Source organism: Battus philenor, unplaced genomic scaffold, assembly GCF_028537555.1.
Source record: "Battus philenor isolate CCGP_79_NKW_IND1 unplaced genomic scaffold, ilBatPhil1.0.hap1 SCAF_23, whole genome shotgun sequence".
Classification (NCBI taxonomy): domain Eukaryota; kingdom Metazoa; phylum Arthropoda; class Insecta; order Lepidoptera; family Papilionidae; genus Battus; species Battus philenor.
Window position 1 is genome coordinate 5395348 of NW_027181686.1, and position 18446 is coordinate 5413793.

The 18446-nt window shown below is 32.4% G+C and overlaps 2 protein-coding genes and 1 pseudogene across 3 annotated transcripts; all 3 read left to right on the forward strand.

Moving 5' to 3' along the window:
• The first annotated feature begins 1320 nt into the window (after positions 1 to 1320).
• Positions 1321 to 6676, forward strand: LOC137924075 (uncharacterized; annotated as a pseudogene).
• On the forward strand, positions 4204 to 6087 carry LOC137924329 (uncharacterized). The gene is made up of 7 exons (XM_068767725.1): positions 4204 to 4215; positions 4249 to 4614; positions 4702 to 4767; positions 4835 to 4897; positions 4977 to 5057; positions 5382 to 5441; positions 5525 to 6087. Exons 1-7 carry the CDS (start codon positions 4204 to 4206, stop codon positions 5666 to 5668), a joined length of 792 nt encoding a protein of 263 aa, XP_068623826.1. The 3' UTR covers positions 5669 to 6087.
• A 3011-nt stretch (positions 6677 to 9687) lies between the features above and the next one.
• On the forward strand, positions 9688 to 17812 carry POLDIP2 (DNA polymerase delta interacting protein 2). 2 transcript variants are annotated; one of them, XM_068767383.1, is made up of 7 exons: positions 9688 to 9858; positions 9932 to 10208; positions 12077 to 12121; positions 13954 to 14131; positions 14763 to 14926; positions 15541 to 15746; positions 16716 to 17812. In XM_068767383.1, exons 1-7 carry the CDS (start codon positions 9770 to 9772, stop codon positions 16831 to 16833), a joined length of 1077 nt encoding a protein of 358 aa, XP_068623484.1. In that variant the 5' UTR covers positions 9688 to 9769; the 3' UTR covers positions 16834 to 17812. The 2 variants fall into 2 exon arrangements, with proteins under 2 accessions (XP_068623484.1, XP_068623485.1); XM_068767384.1 differs by lacking the exon at positions 12077 to 12121.
• The last annotated feature ends 634 nt before the right edge of the window (positions 17813 to 18446 follow it).

Sequence of the window (18446 nt, forward strand, 5' to 3'; positions counted from 1 at the left end):
GAAGTGTATTCAAGAAAGCAGCGGTTCGTACCGTGTAATTTGCAGAACGGAAGTAGAGACCGACGCCACTTCGATTTGGCAATTGATTGGCGCAATACGTTGGTCGTATTAGTAATACGCTAAACCATCGTCTCCTATCCATATACAGGCTGTTTACGATTCATATATGTATATATCATTAACCATTGATCATTTATCAATACACAAGTAAATAATACTTTTAGTAACGTAAGTAAAAGAAGGTTCGATAACTACATTACAATTTTACTAGGCTTAAGCGCCTACAAAAAAATTGTAACAAATATATTTTATTTGTGATTTTAAAACAGGTTTTAAATAAAGACACAGCACAATAAGATAACAAGGTAAAGTTTTGTTAATAACATCTGCTCTTTGTATGGTAGAATTGACGTAACTTCGCTCTTCTAGTATATTATATTTTATATGTATACGCTTTGTGTTATTTTTCTATCAAATTTACACTCTCTTCTTCTTTTATTACTTTTATTACCGAACCACTTTAGGTTGACCGATACGGAGTGCCTATAAGCCATCAAATTAATACATATGGCATTAAATTATTACGAGACAAGACGACCAAGACGACATTTGGCAAAAGGATCGTACTACAATTGGCATTAGTTTAATAACAATTTGTTTGAAACAAGTCTATTTATGCATAACTATGCATAATAAGTGGTTAAGTACTTAAAGTAAAATATTTTTCAATATAATAACCTTCATTATTTTTAAAACAATCTTAAACGATAGTATAATTTGATTGTTTTTACTAATTGCGGATTTTTTAATAATCATACATATTCACTAAGTCATATTCAACAGGAAATGTTTATTTTATTACTATCTAGTTCTATATTCAAAATACAATTACCGGAAATATGACACGTTTTAAAAACAAACCGATATTTTTTTAAACGTATTACTTTGTCTAGTCTCATTATTAAATAAAACAGTTAATAAATAATTAATATAGTACAACAAAACATAAAAACTTAAAAAAGTGGCTTTTAATTGTTTATTTTTCAACAGCCTGTAGTCAAATCGAAGGGCGACTAAGGTTATAAGGTATACATCCATCCGCAGTGTTCATCAATTATAAAATATTTTGTGCGAGTGTTACAAGTCACACAGGAATAACGAAAGCAAATTATGCATGTTATTAATGATACAAAATTAAATTATATTCGCGTAAAACCTTACAATAATGATTCATTATAAAACAATTAAAATATATCGCGGTTAACCATTTGATTTGTGAAATATTGCTAATGAAGTGAATTAGGACAGTATATTTATGATTTTCTCTGACTGTAAGGTTTATTACATTACAGTAACAGCTATGGAGCAGCGGACTTATTTTACTGCCATTTTTGCGCTGTCACTTCTAAGCTGCGCGTTTTCTGCGCCAATTCCCGATCGCCGATTGAAGAGGGCCACAGACGATCTAGATAATTCAGTAAGTGATAATAAAAATATGTATGAAGTTATCTTATATTTTAAATCTCATATTAATAGCGTAATACTTACAAACTGAATGTAAGCTGTATTTTACTTGTGGTGAACTAATAAATTGCTCCTAATTACAAATGTTCTATACAATTTTCGTGGCCTACTTGATTCTGTGCTTTTTTCATAGATTATTTTTAAAGTATGTAATCAATATTCCAAACAAACAACAACATTCTATAGCAAGTTAGAAGAAAGAGTTTAATTAATAAATTTAGTAATTAAATTTTATATTTTTAAGAAACGTAACCGAAATTATATTTTAATATACTGTAATTAAGTCATGACTCAAATATTTAATGGATTCAGGCGTTACATTGCGGAAGTCCATCCTAAATAAGAAAGGACCAATATCTAGCCACCTCCGCACATGCAGTGGTTGTCGTGCATGAAAGTGCACCGCCCGCCAGCCCGCTCGTAAATGCGCATGCGACAGACAATGCAAACTACACAACCGCCACCGTAAATTCACCCAACACGTGTTTCACCCCTCCACGGGGCATCTTCAGGAGTTGATGACAACTTGTACGTGTAGTTTGCATTGTCTGTCGCATGCGCATTTACGAGCGGGCTGGCGGGCGGTGCACTTTCATGCACGACAACCACTGCATGTGCGGAGGTGGCTAGATATTGGTCCTTTCTTATTTAAGTCATGACTCTTTACTATATCTGTTAGAAAATTATAAAGTGGAAGATCTTCAATTGTTTATATTGATTTCAGAGCAATGTACGTTCTTGCGTGCTCATAGAGCTAAAAATGCTACTAGTATATAGATCGGAAAAGCCATATGATTTTTAAAATTTGTTGATGTCGTTGTAATAACTTAACATAAGTTCCAAAAGGCCATTGAAAAGGGTTTACGAATGCCAAAAAAACGAAGTTATACTGCTGTAAATATACGATAATGTTAGACATAATTTTTTTTTTAAATATATCAATTCTGCCTTGTCAATCATAAAAAGAAAACCAGAAAGTGTAAAACATACCACTTATATTTTTTTTTACTTTTTTACAAATTATTCTTGATAATAATCACATGTTATATTTATCTCGAAGTTAAGTGACATTACTACAGGCCACTGTTATTAAAGGCGGTTCGCATTAAGAATGTAATAAGCCATCATTCACCAAGCTTACCTTTCTATGATACTATCTCGGAAGCAATTTTATGTTTATTCGCGACAAAATTGAAGCTAATGATGAGTAAAGATTGAACAATAAAACATATTATTGTATTAAAGATTATATAGATGACTGCGTGGGATTAGTATAACCTTGACTTTTACGTTAGTAACAGAAGATTTAAATGTAAAACTTGTACTAATGATATTAAAAAGAGAACTATCGAGTTTCATTTCATCGGTTTTTTTAAGATAGGATCAATATTCCTTTCCTGACAGAAGTACATGGAGGAAATTAAGACCGATAATACTATGTATAAATATATATTTGAATATGTGAATGTTTTGCCTTTTCGAAAGTCTTTACCTATGACTATTTGAAAGAAGAAATATTTGTTTTATTGTTTATTGTTTTTGGTTTTAAATGGTGTTTGCCATAATTCCTAATAAAGTCGAGACGATGCGTGACAGAGGGGATTCAGTACATTCTTAACGCAAACCGCTTCTAACTTCGAACTACAGAAATATGTAACCTAGGTTGAAAGTGCCCTTCGAATCATCATCATTTCAACCATAGGAGAACCACTGCTGGACATCCCTTCCCCACAGATTTCCAACAGGACCTATTCAGCCTGCAACCAACGTTTTCTAATGACAAGGTGGCTTGTCCGCCTTGTAGGCAAATTTCCTGCGCTGTCTTTGCTTTATATTCGAGTATTAATAATGTAACAGTATTGTTGTCTATATCATGTGTACCTACTTTTATTTTACAATTTTTGTTTTTAAATACACTTGCAGTATTAATTACAATTACAAATAACTCTTGCAGTATTAACCGTAACGGTTCAAAATTTCATATCCAATGTAAACAGTATGATAACTATCCTTCATGATCATCTTAACATCAGACTTTATTAATTACAAAAAAATAACGAGTATTCTCCATCTTTAAAATATCATAATTATTGTGCAAATTTGTTACAGATCGCTATTGAAGATCCACCAAGCAGTAGTTCATCCACTACAACTCGAGACCCTTTTGACGATGATGATGACGATGACGACTTTGGCCCATCACCAACATCGAGCTCAAACGGCGGTGGTAGCAACATTTTCAGTCTTTTGCGGATAGTCACCGCATTGTTCCCAGGTTCCGGTTCAGCTAATGTAATTATCTATTTAATTACCGTTTCACATTTATTAACATCACGTTTTTATTTTCCAAACTTCCGATACAATCGACGCTTATACTCTACTTCTGAAGTATAGCTGTAAGTTTCAAATTTGCTTGTGGCTATATACATAACCCTAAGAAAAGGCATCTGTTGCGCCTGTATATTTACGAATACTTAACCAACTTTACGTTTCAGTTGGGATCGAATTTTTGCGGTTTTTGTTTCAAGTGCACAGTTTTTTTAACTCCCACAATTTTTGCCTGTGTGATTGAACCACGTTTTTGAGTGTTTTTTTTTCTAATATTGTTTTATCCACGAAGTAAGTACCTTACTTTATTTTTTCACTTCAGAATATTAATGTTATGAAACCTATTTATTCATGGACTCTTTTGTATATCATTTAAAAATGGTGTTTTAATTTTAGCACGGAGGAAACTTACTTAGTAAGTTTCGTCTGCGAAAGCAATCGTTACCGACCCATCGTCATATATTAAATGTAAATGATATTGAACTAGGTTATGATGCATTAAAGCCACCATTTGAAAGACAAGAAATTGATGAAAATGATTCCGAGAATGACACTCAAGAAGGAAAGGAAGACAGCTCTGAAGACAGCACTGAGAATAATAATGACGATATACAGAACGGTTCCAAAGAAAATTCAGATTCTAATATAGATTCTGCTGGCGATGAAGATGACAACGACTCTGATTATGACTTTGATGAACCCCCCGGCGGTGACGGAGGCGGAGGTGGATTATTAGGTCTTTTAGCAGGTCTTAGTGGAGGCGTAAGTTTGCTGCATTCATATGGTTTCTAAATGGTAAGATCTAGATGGGTAAATGATCTATTGTTAAAATCTTTGCAAATTTTTCAGGAAGATGGTCAGTCTGACCTGGGATCGCTGTTGGCAACTGTCAGTGGCATTATAGCAAACCTAAGCGTAAGTTTAATATTTTTAGTTGACAATCATCAATTATTTTATATTTAATTGGTTTATGCATTCACAGGGAGACGGTATTGATTTAAACAGCCTTATTGCGTCTGGTATCGGTCTTTTCATGGGATTACTGGTACGTATGCCAAATGACAAATTTTCCTAATAAAATTCTAAACTAATATAGTATTTATTAATAATAAATCTGCTTACAGTCTGAAGGTGAAGAAAATCCTGGAAGTGTTATTGCTAGTTATCTTTTAACTTCATTAGACACTCTAACTGGTGGGGGAGCGGTATGTAGTTCTATTATTAATATTGACTCTTGAATAGCTTTTGTTATTAAGCTGATATGATCCTTCACCCGATATCTGGTTATTTGACTATTAGATACCATATTAAATGCAATTACAGTTGTTTTATACTATCACCATCGATTTTGACGAGGAATGTCCTTGGCTACATATAGATTTCCTATAGGACTGATTGGGGGCAGCCTGTATCTAGTCTTCCGACCTAAGGACGTGTGAAAAAACCAACCTTCTCTTTGCTAATATTTAATAGGTTGATTCAATATGAAACTAGTTTGTAAAAGATAAACTACAGAATTTTTGTTTCAGAAAAATAATGGAGAATTCTTCGGTAGTTTTCTTTCGAAACTAATAAAAGGCACTAGCGCTGTGAGTACATAAACATTTTCAATGTCCTTTTATTACAATTGTTTGTCTTTCTTTTAATTGTTTAGTTTCGTATTGTTTTCCAGGCTGGCGACCCTGATGCTAGTTCTGAAGAACAGGGCAACACTAACCCAATGGCTGACTCTGGTGGATTTGTTGCTAGTTTTATCATTTCCTTACTAGGCGATATGTCCAAATCGAGTTCTGGTGGTAGTTCGCATCCATGGTGATACCACTAAATAACTTTATTTATTACATTAAAATCTTTTTACATGGTATTATTGTAGACGACTAATAAATTCCACATTTTATTAACATAAAAATAATTTATGTGTTTGTTTATAGTTTCAGGATATTTCTTTATATATTTATACAGGTATGGTTATTGTAAACAATAACTTTATTGATAATCAACAAAGAATTAAAGAAATGTGATAAGGAGAACATCGGATATTTTCGCAAATTTTTAAATAAAAATGTATTTGAAAAATGTTGTTTTGTTTACATCTTTTCGCTGTGGCCATGATGAAATTGATATAGAACAATAATAAAAAATGAACAATTAAACCCATAATTAAAGTTAATCGAAAAAAGGGTTGCAATGTTTTTTGTCATTTTCTTTATTTTATCATCATCATTATCATAGCGAGACATCATATCGAGTGACTTTCTAGCGACTTTGACCATTTTGTCGACCCACCTAGTGGCACGTCGAGTTTACCGGTTTGCGGTTGCCACTCGAGAACCTATTGGGTCTAACAGCTGTCGGTTACACGTGCTATGAGCACTGCCACTTTAGACGAGCAATTCTTCGAGCTACGTCCGTGGCCTTGGTTCTTTCGCCGAACTCCTTGTTTATTTTATATTATCGAATATTATTGCTACATCACAAGTAATAGAAAAGCAACAATGTTCTTCCTAAAGTATATTAAAATAACATTATATCGTCTTTAAATTTAATACTGTTATATTAATTTCAAATTATAATGTTTATTTACATTATATAAAAAAATGTTAATATTTTTTTTTTTCTTTTTCAGTCTAGTCTCAGCTCACACGATGAAACAGCTTCTCCGTTCTGGACTCTCAAACTGGACATCATTCGTGCGCTATTCCAATTCACTACGACTATGCTTGGTTTAGCTTCCTCATCATCCATTTCCTCGTCTGCTGGTTAAAATTTCTTAGTCAAAAGTGTAGTGCCATATTTTTTAAGATAAATTTAATTTAAATGAAAATCGTATTTTATTCACCACCTTTGCCAATACTTTTAAATAACTGGTATTTCAACATATATTAAAACATATTAACTCGTCATTTGATTTGGCATGTCAGGAATATAAAATCTTTTATTAACAATCAATCAATGTTGTTAAAATTACGTTATTTAAAACCGAATCCAGCAGATTATTCAGTTCTTGTATGTAATCCGATGCTCGCTGTTAGAGAGCACAGATAAAAGCTTTATTATTTGTAACGAAAAAACATTTAATGTATAAATTGAGTCCATATTTGCGAAATGAATTTCTCAAGCCCCAACTTTAAATAATAAATACAAAATAAAATATTTACATAAACTTGATAGCCGACAAAATCTATTAATTTAATAAAATATATGTTAATTCCTTATTCTCGTAATGTCACAGGAATTTGACTTTTTAACGAAAAATAGATATTGATACTGTGGCAGCTACAATAGATTTACATATTACTATTGTAACTGCTACAATTAGCTGACTTCGGCTTATTCCAAAATATGAATTCCAAAATTTTCTCGGTAAAAAAAATTATACTCGCGAAAGAATAGCATGAATATTTATTTTGATTAAAAGAAACTTAAAATGAGAGTAAAAAAAAATTTTAACTTTTGTTTATTCTTCTTAGAGTGCCATCATCTTACGGAAATCGGCGACTTTAATTACTACCTCAGTTAGTTGATCTCAAAATTTAAAATTGTATCAAGATGAGGTCTTTCGTGATAAAATAAAGTTGTTATGTATGTTTCTCAAATAATAAGCTTTTTTTCATTTGTTTTGGCAAGATTGCCTCTGTCATCCAACAATAAATTACATTTGTGTTACATATATTATGTTTAATTGTAATTTCTTTGATTTTCTTATGTACATTGAAAGAGTACTGAATATTGGTCAACCGTCCATTTTTTTTTGCTTCAATATTTTTTCTTTGTATCTTTGTATCAAGTCTTTTATACCTAGCAGTTTTCAATTTTAGCCACAAGTTTTTCCATTAACTAGGTCCAAGTCCCTTCAACGTCTATATTTAGACCTAGCTCCTTGTTCAGGCGATCAGTTGCCATATTTATTTCTGCGGTTACTATGGTACGTATTGCAGGGTCCTTTAATTTGTTCACATCCGCTAGATGTCTTCTTGATTTTGGTTTTATAACGTTGCGCAATGAAGAAATGCAACTACCGGGTTGTGATCAGACCTGAAATCTGCACCAGCAAAGATTCTTACCAATATTATTCTATTGCGATATGTTTTGTTTATAACTATGTAATTTATTAGATTGCATACGATTTTATTTGGCAAATGCAGTGGAGTCTTTGTATAGAATCGCCTTGGTGTTCCTATATTGTCTAGTTGTTCCTTGTTGTCTAGACTCACTACCTGCAAGAATATCATGCTTAAGTCTTAGCATTTCCCGTACAATAATCACCACTTTATAGGCTTGGTGCATACTTTAGACATTCCATGTAGCGATCGTCATAGATGTCTCGGTAATTTTTTATCCTCTGACCACTGAAGACGGGACTGCAAGGCAATTTTGTAATTTATCTCAGCTATAATGATCTTCCTGGGGAAGTGCATGTGGTGGTTTCTTGTACCGATGCACAAGACCTCCGTCAATAGCTTCGTTTTTCAGAACAGTTCCAACTACTTGAGCTTACTCTTCTAAATATATTGTTACGCAGCCGCATGTAGCAGAGGAATGCTTATTTAATGGCAACCTATCGCAAGACCATCGTTAGACACGTACGCCATTTCCTAAGAACTCTTTTACCTACCTACCTTGCGGTTGCTTGGTCGAGGAATACAAAAGCAGCTAGTAGCCACTAACCGTTCCATGGTGGCCACTATAGATGTAAGGCCGGTTTAAAACGAATTAAACCAATCGGTTTAAAACGAAAAAACCCGTTTAAAACCGAAAAAACCCATTTTTTTCGATTTTAAACGTTTTGTGTTGACGATTATGTTTTTCTTAAATATAAACACATTATCTATTCCAAGCGTAGACATTACCTAGCTAAGTTGAAAAACTATTACCTAGTTAACTATATTGGTTATTTTGAAAAGATTTATCAATCAGTTTCATTCGGTTTAAAACCAAACTCACACACTTGCACTTCTCACGCGGAGAGACGTCAAGATGCAACGTTGCCAGCTCGCCTACTCCACACCACACACACACATACATAGAGTGTTGCGTGCGGACATGGCAGTGTTGCCAGTATTGTAAAAAAATGTACAAATTTGGATTCAATATAAAGGTACTCGTACCAAATATGCCAAACATTACTAAATAACTAAAATGTAATGAGCTGTTATAAAATTAGATTATTAGGTACCCGACTTTTTCTTGAAAGTAATAAAAAAAACTGGCTAATCTTACACAGTCCACTCGACAACATGATGATCATACAGTCAAGAAAGTCATGAAAATTTATGAGGCGCCACTATCTTTGTAAAACTGACTGACATTTCTGTCCTAAAATTAAATATGGCAACACTTTATTTCTTTTCATAACTTTAATATAATATATTTAATATACTTACCTACATAGGTATAAACTGCATAGGTAACTAACACAAGACCAAGTATTGTCGATAATGATGTGTAAAAACACTGTTCTTATATTTTAGTAGGCGAGTTTTAAACCGTTTAAAAGATTTATTTGGGGTTTTAAACCGCCACTTTTGGTTTTAAACGTTTTAAATCGGCTTTTTTACATCTATAGTGGCCACCTATGGATCTCGGCAATAAACTGGACCTAAGCCCTGCCTTCACCGAGGGGTTACCTAGTGTAATATCCATATACAATATTTTGCCACAACTACTGTCTATTTTATTTCTTTATAATTAAAGTGGATGTCAAAAAACTAATTAACATTTTTTGTTATTGTTTTTTATATGTAACACACATATAAACACTAAACCAAAAAAAAAACAATTGGCTCAATGACTGTGTAATTTATTGTCAGTGAACCTAATTATAAATGAGTCGACTGACATTTGACGTTGTCAGTGTCAAAAAAGAAGAAAAATATATCGTTAGTACATAGGAAAAACAATAAATTAAAATGATAAAATGGAGATATTGACACGATTTGTACCTGCAAATATTTTTAGATTAACTGCATCTAGATTATTATTAACTAATGTAGCACATTATACTCGGTAAGTAATAAAAAATCTTATTGTATTACTTGTTACGTACATAACCTAAAACATTTGTATTTACGCTACTCAGGTTGGCTGAAGTAGGAAAGTTAGAGGCGCCAAAGACGACAGGGAAATATGATACGGGTCAACTTATTTTGCATAAAGTATTTGGGTATAGAGGTGTAATTTTGTTTCCTTGGTTGGCGAGAGTATATGACAGAGATGCGACAAACAAAAAGGAATATTCGGAGACATCTAACACATCAGAAAGCGGTGATACTTTATCAAACGTCGGTAAAGAAGTTAAAGGGAGAACTCACACATTTTATCAAGTCCTCATTGATACTAGAGATGCACCTTACATAGTAAGTATATTTAATTATTTTTTTAATATATTTGATTCATGCGGTCATTGCCAGCAGGTTTTGCAGGTCATTTATGCTTACTAATATGGGGAATGTTACCAGTACAAGATCAAACAAGTTTTAATATTATAGTGTTTATAAGTTTCTATGTATATATACGTGTAAGTAAATTAGGAAAAAAAAAACTCTTGTGGTTAATTATATGATTATATTAATTAGCCTTATTGTTCTGAATCATTGTTTTAGGTTTCAGTATTATAGTTGCAGGCATTGTAATTTTTAGTCCAATTGTTCAGTGTGTCTCCTGACAAAAGCCTCTAACAATTTCTACTGGGTTCTGTTTTGTACAACTCTCTTCCAATGATATCCTACTGACAATTTTAAATTGTTTTCCCATCTTGTTCCTTGGCAATGCTGGCTGCAGTTTCCATATCTAGGATAGCAGTGGGTGACTACTAATTTGCACCATCTTCCTTTGGGATCTTGGATTAGGTAACCTAACCATCTCCAATTTAGTTGGTCAACACATGTGGTGTGTTGTGTTTAATAGTATAAACTAAATATATCATTAGTAGGTTTTCCATTGGAAAATGTTCCCAAGAGTTTTTTTAAGTAACAGAAAAAATCTAAACTTTTTATTCTTTAAAATTACTTTTAATTAAAAACAGTATAAAAACTAGTCAATAAAAGGATGAGTAATATGATCCATATTAGTCATCCTTTTGCCACAAAAAATTGTAAAATATAGCCCCTTAATACTTATACCATTAAAGTATCACCTTGTTAATGACATTGCATTATCATGCTTCAGCTGAAATTTTCAAATAGTGTTTCTTATAAGTTTAAGTAACTTGAAAATTATTCACTGACTAAAATAGATGTTAAAAAGTCAATTTTCTCAAATAGCATCTTCAACCCATTAAAAAATGTAGTTCAATATTACGAACTATAATTTTGTAGCTTATCTTTCATCTAACTAGTTTTCATTACTTTCATGTTCATTATCTCATTTTTGTAACCTGCTTATCAATTTATTAATTAATAATCAAAACTATTTAAAAATTAAAACTATTTTATTGAACATTGCCGTGTATAACCATTTTGACATTTTGATATTATCATTATAAAATGCTATACAATAGCCTCTACCGGCCCTATCATCCTATATTGGCTTCAAATTGATTTAAAGAATAGTTAATTGGATGATAAAAATATTTGAAAAATTTTAATTGCTTCTTCCAAACAAAATAAAACATTTGTTTTTCTCCATTTGCAAAATTTATTTTTTACATAGACAATAAACACAAAAAACTAATGATTGAAAAAAAATGTAAATTTAACCATTAATGTGTATTGTTTGATAAAGTATTTTTTTTGCATGTTTTTTGTTCAATTATTTAATGTATGACTTAACCTGTGGGACAGAAAATTTATCAAGAACAATACAACATAAGATACACATATTGTTATTTATACATAGAGCCTTTTACATGTTACTATTTCTATTAGTAGTAATATATAGACAGTACACATTTACTAGGAAATAAATGTTTATAAGTAGTAAAATACATATATTTATTTTGCATTACCCAAAGGTAGTCTATATTAAAATAATTTTTTTACTTTAATGTAAATGATGTCCTCCCATGTCCTACCCAAATATGTAGGGTTGTATCATCTATTTACCTTTAACCATTAATGTATGTTTCTAAATTATTTTCCTTTTCTGTTCTTAATGTTTTATGAGATAACTGCAATGTAGTTAAAGAGCCACAATTTGCCAACACCTCACCTGACCTAATAATACATTCTTTTTAAAATAATGATCTGTATTATATATTAATATATTTATCAATGATTTACTGTTGACTGTGCACACCAACATCGATATGAGACCAGAGTGGAAGAAACAGGTAGTAAAAAAAGTTTGATTTCTTTTTGATCTGTTAACTTACCCTAAAAATAATAACTTGGTGTCTGTGTGATAACATTATAATTTAATTTCGATCAAACATTAATATTTCCATTTGTTTGTCTGTGCTCAAATATATCTTAATAGGATTTGTAATTTTTACCTGATATTATTTTATTTTATTGATTAAGTTTGTAACCATAACACTTATCTAATTAATTCATTCATCTATTGGATTAATTGTTAGTTTTATGGTACATGTTTTAAATATTTTTAAAATTTGCTCCTGAAAATATTACAAATCATTTTAATTTAATACACAAAACATAATTCACATGTTGTGTATTGAATTAAAATAACATTACATTAAATGTCAATCATCAATCAAAAAAAATCAATCTTTAATCTATTAACAGCTTAAAATTCTACACATTATTTTAGTGTGTTGCGATAAATGTAAGCTAAAATATATAAGCTTTTTGCTTGTAAAATTCAATTAAACTAACTTACATGCAAAATTAACAACCATCTACAATAATATTGATGAATATTTACTAATGGCTTTTTTTATTTATTGTCATTTGAACAATGTTAATGCTTGTTTTAGTGTTTTAAATGTTCCGTGTCACGGCAACTTTTAAGATGTTCCATTGACACTGCGCAGAGCGTATACGTCCCACACTTTAAAATTAAAAAAGTCGTTTAAGACGCATGCTTTACACATTTTCAATACTGCAAAGCTATAATAAGTGAAAAAAAATAATAAATTTTAATATGCATTACGTACGCGCATACGTGATGTGAAATTATCTATATTCGACCCCACAATTCATTTTTTTAAGAATGAATTGTGTGAAATGAATGTTTTTCAATGAGAACTGCAAATGGCCTGAACGGAAAGTGCAGCGAGTGTCATATACGCCCCACATGGCATGGAATGTGTTAATGGAAATATAGTTATAAAAACTATACAATTCAACATATGTAAATTTCTTTGGCTTCTTTTTAGCGGAAAAAGAAACAGTTAAAGTGTATAAGAAAAAGTCTATGTTGATTTTATGTTCATTAGGAACATTTACATTTATTTCTTTAATCAACCTGTTTTTTATAAATATTGTATACACTCCAATGTCATTAACAAACCAGTATCATTTATTCATTACAAATAAATTAATGTCTATCATAAATGTTTTAACAATTATTTTGTAATAACAATAATTCCGTAATTAATATAACTTATTAATATTGTGACATATTTGAATGTTAAGTAACATTTTATTAGAATCATATAGCCAGTTTAATTATAATTAAAAGTACTACACATAAAATGCCTTTGTTTCAAGAACAACAAACAAAAAACAGTTTCTACAAACTGTCAAATATTTTTTTAGTGTAGAAAACCGAAGTAGAAAAAAATTGTTGATAATTTTTATTTTCTGTATGAATATTATGATAATATTAATTACAAAAATGTTACAAGTCGCTTAGTGCAATAATAAAAATAGTAAAGTTAACTATGAAGGTAATATGAGAAATTAAGAATAATCAGAAGACATTAAGGTTATATTGTAAATATGAAGGGAAATATTTTGGCTTTCAATAAGGAATATTTGGTTTCTTATCCAGGTTTAACTTTGCGATACTAAATGGGATTATACTAGTAATATATAACTATTTAATATTTTCAAAATGATTAGAAGGGAATGTGTGATATGACTGATTGCGTTCCGATACCCTCAAGTGAAAGATTAAGGACCATGTTCACTAGGATTTTGAATCCTTGAATGAATTTAATCATCTACATTCCACCATAATTATCTCCGTTCTTTCCAGCGGGCACAAACGGAGGCTGTGACGTTCTTGGGCAACCAGGAGTCTAGCAGAAGTTTGTATGCTATTCCAGGCCTAGACTACGTGGCCCACGATGACATCCTGCCTTACGCTTCTGTGGAACGAGTGCCCTTACAGCATGAGTTGTTTGACAAGTTCCTTATGCATAACCCTGATAAAGGCAAGAAATGTTTTTTTTTGTCTATTGGATACACAGCTTGATCGTGTTTAAGGTGACGCTGCTTAAGAGGCATAGCCTAGACTTTAAAGAAAAACACTTTACGTCCGTTCCGTTAAGTCTCTAAAATTTTTTAAGCAGAATCGTTTATATTGTGACATTGTATTACTATTTATCTATAATTTTCTGAGCAGTTATGAATAGTAAAAGTAGGTAAATGCATGCAAATAGGTATTATTACCGCAAATTTCTCGCCTACGTCCCGTTATATATTTTTAAGTTAATAGTTTACAGAAAATGGTGAATGGAATGAGTTATCGTCTGATAAGAAAACAAAACCTTACAATAAATATTTTATAAAACTGGATTTAATCTTTCGTACACACAAGACGTGGATCCATGATCGAAATACTATACCTAGTTATATAGTAATATTGTGTGCCTAAACATGATCCACGACAAATTTACCGAAACTATTTCAAATTTTTTTCTAGTAATTCTCTTAACTTTTGTTTTTTTTTTCGCCAATTCATGGCGGTCGAGCATATGGCGGTAGTTATTACAAGCTTGGGTCAAGGACACGGAAGCTTAAAGACAAGAGGAAGCTGATAAATAAAACTGTATTTGTTTGCAGATCCTCCATTCATAGCGCAAGAGACACTCCGCGCGTGGCAAAAGAAGAACCATCCTTGGTTGGAGCTGAGCGACGTTCATCGCGAGACGACAGAGGGCGTTCGCGTCACCGTCATACCATTCTACATGGGCAGCAGGGAGTCGCAGAACTCTGCGGTTTATTGGGTATGTCGAATCCATAATAACCTCATTCTTCAGAAAAAGATCAAACAAACGACTCTTCCTAATTGAGTCAACTTGAACTATGTAAGTCGACAGTGATGACTTCTGGATTTGAGATGTCGTATTTAACGATAAGCCTAAAAAGAAGGATCAAGATCTCCCAGAGAGTAATAGAGAGGACGATGCTCGAAGCTTCGCTGCGAAATCAAACTAAAAATGAGAAGACCGAAGAAGATCCAAGGTAGCTGACGTAGTTTGAAAAATTGCCCGTCTGAAGGTGCAGCGGGCGGGCACATCGCTCTTGCAACCGACGGTTGTTAAGGTGATGGCGAACCGGAAGACTCAGCGAGGGTCGGAACCCCACAATTACTCGATTACGTAAGAAAAAATGGGACATCTACAATAGTTATAATATTCAAAAGGAAATCAAAGCACTTAAATTAAAAGCCAAAGAACAAATAGACTATAACAGACCATAGTATTAAAAGGCCCAGGCTGGAAAAGGCATATTGTGAGACCAAAAGAAAGTTGGCTGGTTATGTTACACAATAAAAGATTATGATGGTGATTACTACGTTTTAGGTGAGGTTAAATTTGTTTGATGATATTTTTGGCAGTGGCGCTACTGCATCCGGCTGGAGAACCTGGGCGCACAAGCTGTCCAGTTACGGGAACGTCACTGGCGCATCTTCTCGCTGTCCGGCACGCTGGAGACGGTGCGAGGGCGGGGTGTGGTAGGCCAGGAGCCGGTGCTCGCACGCCACGCGCCCGCTTTTCAGTACAGCAGCCATGTCAGCCTACAGGCGCCCAGTGGACACATGTGGTAACTTAAAAATTTAAAATACCTTTATTTTAGTATCCATCTCATAGGTTTCTGAGAAAATCATGCAAAAAAATGAGTGCGTGTAAAGAATATATGTGACATATAGCAAATTTTAAACATGTTTGAAACTTTAAAAAATAGTGCAAGATGTTGAAACTTCCAAAAAACCAAGAAAAAGATATAATAAGGAAATCCATATGACATAAATGTCTATAAAGCGACAACAAATCATTTTGATAATATAAAAATAGTGTACAATGAAAATTCAATCCGTAAGTACAAATCATAAAAATACGTATTATAATCAATTTGGCAACTGTTCATCGATATTTGATAACAAGCGTGCACATTTATTACAGACTAAACAGAACCGAGTGTTACGGTATTACCCCCAATTGGAATTTTATCGCTGTGTAGACAATACTGCCACAAAATTCCACTTGGGTTCATAAAATCTCAAATTTTGAATTAAATACTTTTCGGGTATACTAACTAAAAAAATGCGTGTGGGGTGTATTTATTCTTTTTGGTGAACAGCATTATAATAGACTTAATTAATAATGTAGATAATGTACATAGAGTAGTGAACCTTTAAAATTAATATATACAGTATTTATTTGATATATATTTTATTTGTGATCTACGACCACAAGTCTTAGTCCTATAACGCGGGGCTACCACTGCTCATAGACGTTATCTACTTTGAGATAATTGTAAAGACGTTGAAAAGAAAAAAAAGATCCCAAAATTTTATTTTATTTTAGATATAATAAATTTAAATTGAGTGTTTATACCGATGTGTACATATATATGAATAACTATGCATAAAGTTTTTAAACTTGATTAAAGAAAGCTTTGTCTTTGTCATTCTACTGTTATGTTTACAGTCTAACTCCTCTTATTGTATTTTGATCATACTTTACACGTTTTTTATAATTTTTTCGATAAATAAGTTACATTTGTGATCAGGGGCACATTTAGAATGGAACGTGAAGATGGCTACACGTTCGACTGCCGCATTCCGCCCTTCTCGTTGGAGAGCAAGCCTGACGAGGGCGCTCCAGTCGCGCCCACACCCGCCGCCTGATCCTGAACAGACATAACAACGAATCAACAAATGCACACAATTACTATTATTATTATTAGAATAATAAATCTTCGAGAAGAAAAAGTACTGTTAGAACTCCATCAAAAGTCTTATTCGGTAGAAATATTTATTACAGAATAAAATCTTGATTAAAAAAATAAAAGTAACTGCTAAAGGGATCAAAAACCTTGGCTTCTCGTGGCTTTATTATTGCTTATTTCATAATAGAAATTGTTTCATGACATTAATGTTTAATTTAGATGAAGACAGATTAAAAATACTTCATAAACGTCATACGTCAGTTATAGTTTGTTCTTGTAAATTGATTTTATTTTCTATCTTAATAGCATCAAGACGATCGCTGTACAATGAAGCTATTTTGTTTGCTCGTTCAAATTTTTTGTTCAGTCCTTTTATTGAGATACAAAATACCAGAGATAAAAGTCATAAAGCTCAAAAGATTTTTTGTTATTCTTCAATTACATCATGATACTTACAAAATCTAGTCTTAAACATGTGCTTTAAAGTTATAAAGCCGTTGATAATGAATAACAAAGCGTTGACGAAATTAATATCAACTAAACGAGAAAATATATGTTTAAGTTGTGTGTTATCATGAGTATACGCTAGATGGCGTTATATTATTTAGCGCTGTCCTTTGGAACGTTTTTGTGCTCAGTTTTCTTCGGTATTTGTATGTCAATTTGTTAAAAATGTGTATGGATTGCGTGTGATAAATAATGGAGCAAGAGACGCTAGACGCATTTTGAAATAATTGTCTCTCGCGCAATAATAATCGAGCACGCAAATGTTACCTTGAAATTATACAGAATTTAACGTCGTACGATCAATCTTTTATCAGAAGTGAGAAGTTTTAATTTATTGTGATAGAAGCAATAAACATAGATTGCATAACATTAACTTCATCCATTGACGTAGTTGTTTTTAATTAATTTACTAGATCTGTAATAAATTTCAGTATTCTGTTGAATGCATTTTATTTTTATAATACCTATCCTTATATTAAAGTTGAGTTGGCTGCCTTTTGACAACTAAGTTTTCCTATACTCTGAAAACGAAATCTATTTAATGAACAAATGATAATTTTAATAATTGCATGAAAATGGCAGTATCAAATTAATTATGGTCATGAAAAGTTTTATAGACGAATAAAGTGACACTATAAAACCGAATCAGACCCGTCCTCACATACGCAAGCCCGTGCTTCGCGCTTGCTAATCCGCGCGTCATTCAGACTGCAGATCATACAGAACAAGGTTTAATTAGACATGTATGTTCACAAGGAACTGCGAACAATCTCTAAGTTCCTTAAATGATCACATCCGGTACATTCACCTCACACCTGTCCCGAGACCAAGACACATATTCGAGTTTCCAGACGACGCGACTATAAGACAAGCCACGTACACAGCACACCGTCATCGTGGCCACTCAATTACCGATTGGTCTCGTCAGAATCGAAGTCGGATCACAGGGGACATCATAATAGGTAGAAGCATTGTTGGAGTTTCTTCCGTTACTCCTCCCAGCGCTAACGCTTTCCAAAGTAGTAGTAGTAATATTAGCCAACCAGTTATGTCGAAATGCTAAGC